This window comes from Mobula hypostoma, chromosome 6 (assembly GCF_963921235.1).
Source record: "Mobula hypostoma chromosome 6, sMobHyp1.1, whole genome shotgun sequence".
NCBI lineage: Eukaryota > Metazoa > Chordata > Chondrichthyes > Myliobatiformes > Myliobatidae > Mobula > Mobula hypostoma.
In genome coordinates this window covers 51,699,606-51,712,924 of record NC_086102.1, presented here as the reverse complement: position 1 = coordinate 51,712,924, position 13,319 = coordinate 51,699,606, and the positions used below count along the sequence as shown (strand labels likewise).

The following is a 13,319-nucleotide window of genomic DNA, read 5'->3' as shown; positions in this document are numbered from 1 at the left end:
TTTCCAATAGGTCAGTTGATTGGTTCCTAACACTGGACACACGATTAGCTTCAATATATGGCCAGGCATCTTTCTGAACACACTTAAGAGCTGGCGTGAATTTTAAAATATCAACTTATATTTGTGTCTTTAAAAAAACATGAAAATAGAATTCAGTTGCAGCATTTTCACATCTGTCTGTTCAGTATTACATATTTTTACATTCTTAGTTGTGGATTAAATATAAATTGCCAGAGGAGCATTTAGCATGAGTGCAGTCGTGTTTTTCTCTATCACTCTCACCCTTCAGATTTTTGTAAATCACATTAAGTAAGGATAATTACATTTGTTGCATCCATTGAATGCAAATTACTTGCTGCATGCACTTTGTCTCATTATCCCTAAACCTTATGCATGCATGATTGAAATGAGAACCAATTGTGCATTCATGTGAGATGAGACCAATGTTATGATATGGCCTATGAGTCCCACAAAGTCCATGAAAACGCAGTGTCGCACTAGAAACATTGCTAAGTGAGAGTGATTCGCCGGCACCAGATTTTCCAGTATATTTTCCATGGGATAGAAACTTCCAGCTATGAGTTTTTCTCATAGTACTCAGTCAAGACAGAGTACATGTAGAGGTCAACACACTCTCTGGGTTGAACTTTAGCAGTCTTCAGAAAGACAGAGGAAGAATTCACAAAAGCAGTCTAAAGCAGACAAATTAATGTTTAAATATTTGTTCAGAGATTACAGAGTGAATGGTAGTGCTTTTTAAGTTTGTGGAAGGTTTAGTTTGTGCCCGCAGTGGATTTAATATATTCTCCTGCTCTCATTACATCTGTTATTAATGCTCAAATGTATGACTGTTTATCACTTTCTAATCATCAAAATAGATACCTGTGCAAGTAAATTTACAATTGCAATAAACTCTCAGTCCTGCACTGGAGCCAAGATGTATGCACTTTGTTTAATGTATTGATTGTTCCTTTTGCTTCACCCACAGGTCGGCCAGTAATGATAGTTGTTGAATATATGGAAAATGGATCCCTGGATTCATTTCTGAGGGTGAGGTAGCCAACAGATTAAAGTACAATATAATTTTAATGTATAAACTATTTCTGAATAAATCTGAAATTATTTGTTGCAAGCAGATTTTGATTTGGAATTAGATGCGGTGTCAAGTGCAGAATATTTTGCATTCCCCAAGATATTCTTCCATTTATTTTTATTATTGATGTCATATCAAAAGCAGATCTGATTTTCAGATAAGGTAGTTGTGAGTCTTCATGGCTATTAATGTTAATGGACTACTGTATAGCGAAGTGGTATTTGAATTAACTTATTAATTTAATATATCCACATGCTTATGAGTGTATAGGCCCAACATAGTGATGCTGTTACAAAGAAGGCACAACAACAGCTATATTCCATTAGGAGTATGAGGAGAATTGTTATGTCACCAAAGATACTCACAAATTTCTACAGATGTACCAGGGAGAGCATCCTAACAGGTTGCATCACCGTCTGGTTTGGAGGGGCCACTACACAGGACTGGAAAAAGCTGCAGAGTGTTGAACACATCATAGGCACTATCCACCCTTCCATCCAGGACATCTTCACAAGGTGATGCTTCAGAAAGGTGGCATTCATCATTAAGGACCCCCTCATGCCCAGGGACATGCCCTCTTCTCATTGCTATCATCAAGGAAGCAGTACAGGAGCCTGAAGACACACACTTAATATTTCAGGAATAGCTTCTTCCCCTCTGTCATCAGATTTCTGAATGGGCAATGAATCCATGAACATTTCCTCAGCAATTTTCCCTCACTTTTTGCACTACTTATTTACTTTTTTAATATATACTTTTTACTGTAATTTATAATTTTCATTACTATGTATTGCAATGTACTGCTGCCTCAAAACAACAAATTTCATGACACATGCTGGTGATATTAAATCTGATTCTGATTCTGAATACAGCCACAGGTGAAATGAAGGTCTGGTGCCTGCTGTGTTATGAATGATACCACAAGTCTTTACTACCAGCTGGGAACCTAACTATTAATTCCCCTGTCTTGTAAGACTAGCCTACGTTCCTCACAAGGCAATTCATTTTCTTGGTGATCTGGGGAATGTTTCTGATTATGGTTGTTCTGATTCTACTTTCAGTAAAATGTAAGAACAAAATCACAAAAATTTCATCCAACCTGTTGCCCTGCTGCAGATTCATTGGTACTCAACAGCCCACTGAATGCCTCATTCAACAAGGCTCATCTCCTGGTGCACACTGCTCCCAATTTGCTGATCATTCATATCATTGTCAGAAATATTGAGCATGGCATGCCGGAGTTTTCTCTAGGCACTGCCAATGACAAGGCTCCCTCTTTGAACAGCAAAGTGAACACATTGTACAGTCTGACAGAGAGTGCACTGGCTGTGGCTTTGCAAGGATCTGAGCCCAGATGAAAACTCCCATCACAATAATAATGTGCCCTTGCAGCCTTCCAAACTGGGCAAAGTGAAAGGAGAAATTATACAAATCATGGGTAGAAAGGATCTGGAAAGTAGGTTTGGGAGGGGAGAAATATAAAGGAGGAAGAGAGTAAACATGGAGCAGAGGGTGGGCTGGAAATTATTTTAGCTAGATGAATTGTGAGAAAAAAAATGCAATGGATTCAAAAACTACAAACCTCTGATTTGGGATCATTGACAGATATTAGATTTTACAAATCTGAACCCTGACACTAAAACTTTTAATTTTTCATATTCTTTGTTTATTTATTTTTTTATTTAGAGATAGTGTGCAGAACAGGCCCTTCCGGCCCTTTGAGCCGCGTCACCTAGCAACCCACCAATTTAACCCTCGCCTAATCATCGGACAATTTACAATGACCAATTAACCTACTAAACCATGCACACATGGGAAGGGACATACAGACTTGCTTGCAGAGGACACTGGAATTGAACTCTGAACTTTGATGCCCTGGGCTGTAATAGCATTGCGCTACCATGGTGCCCCAAGAACTTCTCTTAGGACATTAGAAAAGCCCATTTGGCTCATAAAGTTTCTGACAGCCCTAACCATTCTTATCATCCCCATTTTACCACTTGTTTCCATGAAGCCTCTCTCACATGCCCTTCAACTATCGCCTAACCCACCCCAGTTCTCCTACCACCTGTCCGCACTTGGGGCAATTTATATTTATCAAATTAACCTACCAGAGATACGTTGGTAAGCTTTCAGAATGTGTGGCCTATTTCATATTTTGATACAACTGTTGACTCCAAATTTAGCTACATGGGCAGTATATCCCAATGATGGAAAATGTGGCAGCTTGTGAGAGGGCAAGAACAATTTAGGGGAGAAGTTCTACAGCACTACTTTTGGACAAAGTGGACAATTGTACTTCTCCCAGACCTATCCCCACTTAATCTATGGCCCACCCATTCAGAAATCCTCGCACATACCCCCTTTGACCACACATAAAAATATACTCAGTGTCTCATCCTTCTTTTCCAATTCAGCTTGCTGTGGAGCCACCTGGGAAACAAGCCTGTCAGCCAGACTGACTTCAACCTGGGAACCTGTCACTAACAAACGATGCTAGCAAAGGATACCTCACTTACACTGTGAAAAGCATTTGAGGGGACACTCCCACCACCACCACCACCACCCCTACAACGAAACTAGTCTGTGTTTATAAGGAATTGCAATTAGCTATATCTTTTCCATAGCTTGTTCCACCATTATATTAGATCTAGGCTAGTCTTCCCTCAGTCCTTTTACTCAGCTTTATCTGACTAAAATATAACAGTTTTAAATAATTTGATATTTAGATATGTTTAATTGTATTGTTGCATAAATATTTAAATAGTATTAAACATTTAGAATATTATGAAAGATTTTTGTCAATTCCAAATCTTTTAAACAACATTGATTTAAACAAACTAATTGAAGAGGAAGTTTATAAAATAGCTTAAAGATATTGTGAAAAATGTAACATTAAGATATAGATCAATAGGTATCAAGATACTTTGGCAAATAAATGTAAAAATTCCATGGCACAGCATTTACAGGGTTAACAGCAAAAAATGGTTTAGGCTGATTTAATGGTGGAAACAAAATGCATCGAAGTTGTTATGAAACTTAAGCATTACATTGTTTATAGAACCATTATACTTTAAAAAATATATATTGTACAATACATGAAATACTGGAGCAAAATTATTTCACATTCACTCATGGTGAGAGCTGTCACCTAGTAGCATAAATTTTTTCTGTATTTAATGCAGCTTTCTAAACTCTTGCACTCTTAGAAACATGATGGACATTTCACAGTCATCCAACTGGTGGGCATGCTTCGTGGAATAGCATCTGGCATGAAATACCTGTCTGACATGGGATATGTACACCGAGACTTGGCAGCTCGCAATATACTTGTCAATGGGAACCTTGTCTGCAAAGTGTCAGACTTTGGTCTTTCAAGAGTGCTGGAAGATGACCCTGAAGCTGCATACACAACAACTGTAAGTCAAACATCATCAGTAAGCAATGATAATCATTTCATTGGGGTTTGAATGAGAACCGCCTAAGTGCTTATTTATTATAATATGCATTCGACCAAGAGGCTTTATGGAATATGACTTAATGTCACTGAATTCTACACCCATCCAGATGCTTTCATCTATCCTTGTGCTGATAGCTCATATTATTTTTCCTATATTAAGTAGAAATCTCCAGACAGATCTTTCAAATAAGATGTTACACATGTATTCATCAGCAGCAATCAGAAGTACATCAGTCTTCAACTCAGTTCATTTTTGGAGTACATCCAATTCAATAGATATGCCACCTACTCCGGATGCACATGGTTGTACTGTTGTGTGTGCGTGATGCAATATCTGCACATTTGCTTCATGCTCTGCCATTCATAGTAATTGTGATGAATAGTGCTGCTCTGATATTTACTGATAGACTGGAACACCAGACAGAGACTGATCAGCAGCATCAGTGCACACTACAGGGCCATTTACAATTGCATCGCTGTGCCACGTTCTATCAGATAATGTAACTGCAGGCACTTCTATCTCAGGACAAGTGCTGGCATTTTACAGGATGAAAGTTCTAGTGACTGGAATCAAATACACTTTAAGAGATATACAAAATACTTGCTAAATATCCACACGAAGGATTGACTGCTGCAACTTATCCACATTTTGATGATGGGTGTAATAACTCTGTGGGAGTAAATGTGCATGCCTTGTACAGGGATTTGGGATTTTCCAGGGAGGTCAGTAAAATGAGGTGGGATTATGAACCTTTATATCTTCTGTGAAGGAAATAACTATTGGGATATGATACAACACAACTTGCAATCTTGTCCCCTTCTCAACTCCAATGTATATGATAGTAGTAGGTCAAGATGGCTATAGATAGTAGTGGATCAGTAGTGTTGTGTGTACAGAATCATTGCTTCAGTTTACTTTTTCTGATGTTCTCTGCATCCCCAAGCCTTCATAATTGACTAGAGAAACTGGACTATGTTATATCACCTGAAGAAGTAAAGTTTACATTTACACTTAACACTGGGCAATTGATTTCTTCTTAAGCGTGAAAACCAATTCACATGTGCAGGCGTATATGTGTAACTTTGTAATTATAACTTTTAAATGAAAATTATTCCTGGAATATGACATTAACAGCAAAGCCAGAACCTTTTGACATCCCTGCATACTGCAAAGTGCACGGCGAGCCAACTTCTTGAGATCTGGCAGCTCCTTTAGTTAGTCTGTGTAAAGGAAGTGTACTTGTTATACTTGATGGGACGTATGTAAAATAACCTCAGTTCAGGGGTAAATGAAACATCTAGTGGCTGTGCTTATGATTTGACCGGCTCATTGCATCTATCATCTAGCATGAATCTTCCAATTTACTGTTCAAGTCCACTGTAAAAGGTCAATTTTGATGTATACTGTGATACCATAATCTCTAAACACATATTGGACTCTAAGATTGTATCAGTTCAGGCAGTTACATCTTAAGCTTAAACTCCTTTGAGAAATCTTAAAGGAGAAAATTCAGCTAAATCAAAGTGAGATTTGGCAGCCCCATGCTCTGATTTTTTTCCTGAACTTGTTTTTAATCTGGTGAATTAATTACTGCAATGAAAAGAATTGCATGTTCTCAGAACTCAGACACAAAGAAGACATAAGATTTTTCTCTGGGACTTGATCATGCCAGGAAATATACACTTTTTTAGACTACTTTCCTCATGTAAGATGCTCAGCATATCTTTAATATTAATAAAAAACACAGGTAACACATTAGGACCTTTTTCTACCCTTGGTGCATTGTCTTAAAATGCAGTAGACTACAGTTGTACATTCACACTCATGTGCTCCACGTCAACATTTACTAAGTTAGAAATTCTACAGGGGCAAATGTAACATGTTCAATAGTATGACAGTCACTGTAGGTGAATCAGGAAGAACAGAAGGTCCATACACTTGAGTGATTTACTTCAACACAACATCTATACTCCATTTATCATAATCAAAAATAGTGAAAATTTTACTATACCAGGATTTTAATTTTGCTCAAGTGCTGATTAGGCAAAACGACATTAATTTTTAATTCCAATGGTCATCTGAGCAATAATGTTGCAACTTGAGAAGAAACATTCATAAATTCTACAGTGAATGTGATGGTAAGGAAATCTCACTTCTTTCTACTCATAGAAGACATCGCAACAGAACTACTCTATTGCAACACTAAATTTTATGATAAATCAATTAAAATTACTTCATATTTATTAGGCCCTAGGTTAATAAATCTGAGTCAACAGCTATCATTTTTCTCAAAAATGTTTCTCAGATATTTATTTCTTTGAGAAACCCATCTCCTTGATAGGAGATTTACAAAGGACATTGCCTGGATTGGAGAGCATACCTTATGAGAATAGGTTGAGTGAACTTGGCCTTTTCTCCTTGGAGCGACAGAGGATGAGAGGTGCAACAGGGCATAGTTTTAAGGTGCTTGAAAGTAGGTACAAGGGGGATGTCAGAGGTGAGTTTTTCACACAGAGAGTGGTGGGTGCATGGAACTCACTGCCAGTGATGGTGGTAGAGGTGGATACAATAGAGCTTTTAAAGAGACTCTTAGATAGGTACATGGAGCTTAGAAAAATAGAGGGTATGGGATAGGGAAATTCTACGCAGTTTCTACAGTAGGTTACATGGTCGGCACAACATCGTGGGCCGAAGGGCCTGTAACGTCCTGTAGATTTCTATGTTCTATGTTCCCAGAAATGGTTCTTAGCCTTTCTTTATAAGGGATATATGTCTAAAATAGTCTCTGAAAACATGCATTGGAGATGTGGTGTTGGAAGAATCCATGCCACAGCTGCAAGATGGCTGGCTGTTTAGTTAGTAGATTGCAGCATGCAGTGCTGGCAATGCCGTTGAGTGGCTCCTTGTCTCATCAAGAACCTTAGTTCTCTGAATAATAGATGCTGAGCCATGTAGACCCTGCTCATCTTGACATGTTATGTTGTGCTGCAGCAAGTAGCAGGTTTCAATGAGCATGGCCTTTCTTAAGCATAAACATCTTTGTTCAGGGAGGAAAGTCTCACTTTCTGAGCATCCTTCATAGATATCTTCAAAGTTCAAAGTAAATTTACTCTCACATATACATTACCATGCCATTTCCTTGCGGGCATTTACAAGAACAAATAAATACAATTGAATTTATAAATAACTGCACATAAACAAAGGCTGACAAACAACTAATGTGCAAAAGGAAAAATACTGAGAACGTGAGTTGTGAAGGGTTCTTGAACGTCAGTCTATAGGTCGTAAAATCAGTTCAGAGTATTGGCCATTAAAGTTATCCATGTGGATTCAGAAGCCGGATGGTCGTAGGGTACTAACTCTTCCTGAACCTGGTGGTGTTGGATCTGAGGCTTCTATACCTATTGCATCATGGCAGTAGCAAGATGAGCACATTGCCTGGGTGGTGGGGGCTAATATGATAGATGCTGCTTTCTTGTGGCAGTGCTTCATGTAGGTGTTCTTGATGTACTCACGTCCTGCTGTGAGACCTTCTTCCTCTCGCTCCTTCTTTGTCCATCTTCCTTTTCCAGTAACTGGTCCTGCTCTCAATGCTGCCAGTACCACTGGCAAAGTTGACCTGTTAAAAATTAACTAGGAACCAAGCAATGGTAGCTTAGCAGGGATGGTCTGGTAGTGTAGTGGTTAGCACAATACGTTACAGTACCAGCGATCAGTAATCAGGGCTCAGTTCCCACCACTGTCTGTAAGAAGTCTGTATGTTCTCCCCATGACATATGTGTTTCTTCTCGGTGCTCCAATTTCCCCCCACTTTCCAAAGCTGTATGGGTTAAAGTTAGTAAGTTTTTGGTATACTATGTTGGCACCAGATGCGTGGTAAACTCGTGGACTGACCCAGTACATCTTAGTATGTTTCGATGTTTTGGTGTACATGTCCCAAATAAAGCTAATCTTTAATCTGGTATCATTTAAGGAATGTCAGTCAGCTAGGGTTGAGGAGATTTTCGGAGAAACAACAGCCCTGCTGCTGGGAACTCCACTGGGATTCTCCGCACAGAATGCAGTAATGGTGAATAGGTTATTTTTAAGCTACACTTTCCCCTTCATGCCTCTGTAAGGGAAATGCCCATGAACGTATCCATAAATGGAAGCAATTACCATGCAGAGAAGCTTGAACATCAGAACAATTAGTAATTGGCACATTACTCCCTCCAGAGATTAGTAACTTTAAAGAACTCTTAAAAAAATCAAACCCTTATTGAATTACAGCAGAGCCAGTATATATTAATCTGTGAACTTGCAGCTAGCAGTTGATGATCGATGATGGGATTTCCTTTCTCCTTCTGTGCCTTTGGTCAGCATTGATCAGACCACATTTGGAATATTGTGAGCAATTTTGAGCCCTTTATCTAAAGAAAGGTATGCTGGGCCTGGTGAGGGTCCAGAGGAGGTTCACACGAATGATTCCAGAAATGAAAGGTTTAACCTCTGGATGTCTCTAGGCCTGTACTCAATGGAATTCAGGAGGATGAAGGGACATCTCACAAAATCCTACCAACTACAGAGTGGCCCAGAAACAATGGACATAGAGAGAATGTTTAAATTAGTAGGAGAGTCTAGAATCCAAAGGCACAGCATCAGAATAAAGGAATGCCCCTTTAAAACTGAGATGAGGAGGAATTTCTTTCGCTAGGTGGCAGTGGATCTGTAAAATTTGTTGCTGTGGAGGCCAAGTCCCAAGGTGCATTTAAAGCAGAGATATAAGTTCTTAAATGGTAAGAGGATAAGGGTTGTGGGGAGAAGGCTAGAGAATATAGGGTTGAAACAAAAATCAGAAATGATTAAATGGCAGAGCAGACTTGATGGACCAAATAGCTTAATTCTGCCCCTATAGTTTGAGGTCTTAAAACCTTTGTTCAGCCATACATGTTGAAGGAAAGATATTAGCTGAAGCCGAACTGAATAATACTATAATCTGCCCGCTCTGCATTGTTCCACTATTGTCCTTGCCAGTTTAGTACATCGTGTGACTAATTGTCAGAGCCTTGCAGTTTGGATATTATGTTTGAGCTTTTTAGTGCCCAAGGTAATGTCCAGTACAACCAAATTTTCCATCAGTAGTTTTTGTACTAGTAAATTGTAAATTAGAACAATTACAAGTTCTATGAAGAACTTTTTATGAAAAACTGGTGTAGAATTAAATATCAGTATATGTATAAAAACAAAATTGCATTCTTTCATTTCATTTCACATTTCCGTTTGCATGATTTTTGTTGTCTGTTTACTTCAGATTTTCTATAAAATTGTATTAAATGCATTATGAAAAACAAATCGCTAAATGCTGAAGTTATTTATAAGTGTTAGCCACTCATTGTTCCTTAGTCTGCACCAAATTTCTCCTATCAAGTGCTGAACATCTTGCTAGGCTTTGTAACAGATGGAAGAAGCAGCAAGTTTACCCTATAGAATACTAGAATATAAAAGTTCACAAGCTTGACAGATCTTAGTGACAGAACTGTCTGTTCTTTAGAAACTAAGGCAAAGACATGGACCTCATATTTGTCTGTTATTGGGCAGGCCTCCTTCCCAGCAATGCTCATGGGATTGCAGATCTATTACTCGTGTCTTGCTGTGAAAATCATACATTCATATCTACCACTGGTTGAGTTCAAAGTTCTACGTCTTGATGTGTGAACTCTAATAAGCCTTGTTGGAATCACAGCCAAAATCGAGAATGTTCTCGGGATTATTAGATTTTTGTTCATAGCCAGCTGGTATTGAATTTTGACTTATCACAATGAAGACCACGTGCTCGCCCACTGAGCCACCTGATTTCAGGCATTTGCTATTTGAAGGGGTAGATTAGTATATTCGTTAAACAGCAGGAAATTGAATTTTTTCATAAATTTGTTTAACACCACATTGTTGAGGAAGTTATATTCGGGGGATAAGAATGGTATGTTCTTAGCCTGAATGTAATAGGGGAAGACAAAAGAGCCTGCCTGATATGGATCTAGGATGAGTTGTGACCTCAAGTAATATTAAGTAAATAATTTTAAAACATTAAAATAATATGTGATTTTTAAAAATCCTCATTATCATTAGGCCAGGTCTAATAGTCGTAGGATGAGACTGGCCCCCAGTAAAAAAGGCTCTATTAGGAACAGAGCAGGGTTATAGAGAGTTGTTAGCTCATTGCATACCAGAATTGGATCCTCGAACATCCTGGACTTACTTACTTGGGAGTGGATATAAATTCCAGACAGTGCAATTCATCCCAGTAATTAATTTGGTGGTTATGAGCCTTCATAGTTAGTTAACTCGCCCACTGCACCTACGGTGCAAAACCTATACAGGCCCATGACTGGCATAGATCTTACTTCCAAATACACTGGCTGTCCATCAGCACCAGTTCATGACAGCACCGTGACAACTGCAAACCGGGCTGGGAATTGCCTTCATAATGATCATCCTCTTAATGAAGGCATTGCATTTCATTTATCTACAATCCACCTGATAGGTCCCAGGGATCAAAGCTAATATCAGATGTCTGGGTAGAAATGGTTGCATATTTAAAACTACAACATCATGCTAATCAGAGGACAGATATTGGGTTTCTCTGCCTGAGCCAAGTTAGCATTCTCCTTACTGATGTGTAACTTCATTTCCACTTATTAACAATTGACTGTTAGGGGTCCAGTCAAAGATCGGATGGGGTTAACACAAAGCAACCCAGATCATTGTCCTGTACTTTCGATTTCTGCTAGAGCTTACTTGTTCACTCTTTGAAATATGGGAAATAAGCAGTAAACATACACAAACTAAACACTATTTCAAGCATTTTCTCAAAATGCTTCTTGCATTACTGTTCCAAAATTTGGATGCTTGATCTATAATTGAAGGAGTTCAGTATGTTGGCAATAGTCAAGTTGGTGGCTGTGGGTGAATGTTAGGTCAGCAAGTACTGAGACGAAGATCAGTGATCCCCATGGTTAATGAGTGAGGTCAGCAGAACTGTGCGTGAAGCCTAGTGTTTCCCACGCCCAGTCAGCGAGTTTCTCAGGTCAGTAAGACCTGAGGTCAGAAGACAATGCAGGTAGGAGGTGCAAGGGCTGGTGACTCCCAGGTTGGTGAGGTCTGGGTTTGGAGGTCCATGCAAGTCCAGAGTTCAAGGCCCAGATTTCAAAGTCCCATGACTGATGAATCCTAAGGTCAATACCAAAGGTAGAAGCCTGAACACTACAGCATAGAAACAGGCCCGTTGGCCCATCTAGTTCTTGCTGAACTGTTATTCTGCCTAGTCCCATCAACCTGCACCTGGACCATAGCCTTTCACATCCCTCCCATCCATGCACCTATCCAAATTTCTCTCAAGTGTTGAAAGCAAACCCCCATCCACCACTTCTGCTAACAGCTCGTTCCAACTCTCACCACCCTCTAAGTGAAGAAATTCCTCCTCATGTTCCCCTTAAACATTTCACTTTTCACCCTTAAACCTTAACCCTCAAATCCTAGTCTCGCCCAAACTCAGTGGAAAAAGCCTGCTTGCATTTACAAAAGCCTGTTTGTATTTCACTGTATATTTCAAGGTAAATGTGATAAATAAATGAATCTGAATCTGTATCATTTCAAAAATAATTATGTCTTGAGACATTAACCGAACTAGGCCACAGTATTGCTTCTGCCCCTAATTATACCAAAATATTATTTTGTACTCATGGTGGCAAAAGGGATTTCATTTCTGCCACTCTGTCGCTGTGTTCATTCAGATTGATGAATTGTTTTAATTAGTCCAGCCTGTCCCTGATTAGATCCCAAAAATCATTCCAGATGCAGATTGCAATATTGAGAATTTTGAAACAATACTGTTTCATTGCACAGCATGCAACTTTTATAGTATCCCTTAAACATATGAAAGAATAGCACTGCACTATTTATATTCATGTCATGGTTGTCCATGAATGAAATTTATGTAAATATAATAACTAAATAAACAAATCTATTTCTTTTATGTATAAAGTATAAATACCCTGAGGTATTCACAATAGTATTTTAGTTGCAGAATAACCCGGATATATATGCTTATGCAGCATGACCACACTTAAGCTCAAAATAATCCTTTTACTCAACCAAGCATCATTCGTCAGAGTAAGAAACTAGTTAGAGCTATAGCAATGAAAACCTGCATGAGAGAGCTCTGGTTCTGGTGTGATATTTATAACTCCTTTGGTATCACACTTCGCTTTGCTTCGGGCCTGTTTTATGTAATGGATGACAAAATGCTATAATGAGCTGAGGGACTGTTTTGATATTTAAGAATTCTTTTTAGGTTTTGTTATATATAACCAAACCCAAGGGAGGTGACACAGCAAAGATTTTTTTTTTACTTTTTTTATCTCTTCCCCCAGCATTAGAAGAAATACTCGTCATTATCTGATATGCTAAAAGCAATTTTGTCAAATCTCTGCTTAAATAAAGAATACGATAGATACGCTCATTTAAAAAAAAACTGTTTGCCAGTTCAAATCCAATCACTGAGTAATTCTAAACAGAGACAGTTTTATTGAACTTATACAAAATAATCAATACCAACCGTAATTAACTCTGTGTACTATAGTATGTCAAAAATAGCCAGAAGCTTTAAGATGATGACAAAATAGTTCTGAGCCTACTTGCTTTGGATCTTGATTTTGAGAATTCATGCAGTGAAACTATCTGTCCTTTCACTTCGACAACTGATTTCAAATCAGTCATGCAGAGAAGAT

At 38.6% G+C, this 13,319-nt stretch overlaps 1 protein-coding gene across 1 annotated transcript in view; it reads left to right on the top strand.

Annotated features, from left to right (window-relative positions):
* The window catches only part of epha6 (eph receptor A6), a 754,868-nt gene that overhangs the window by 687,888 nt on the left and 53,661 nt on the right, over nt 1–13,319 (top strand). Inside the window, exons 12-13 of the mRNA XM_063050836.1 lie at nt 989–1,050; nt 4,303–4,512. Of these exons, the coding sequence (XP_062906906.1) occupies nt 989–1,050; nt 4,303–4,512 (272 nt within the window). The remainder of the gene's footprint in view (nt 1–988; nt 1,051–4,302; nt 4,513–13,319) is intronic.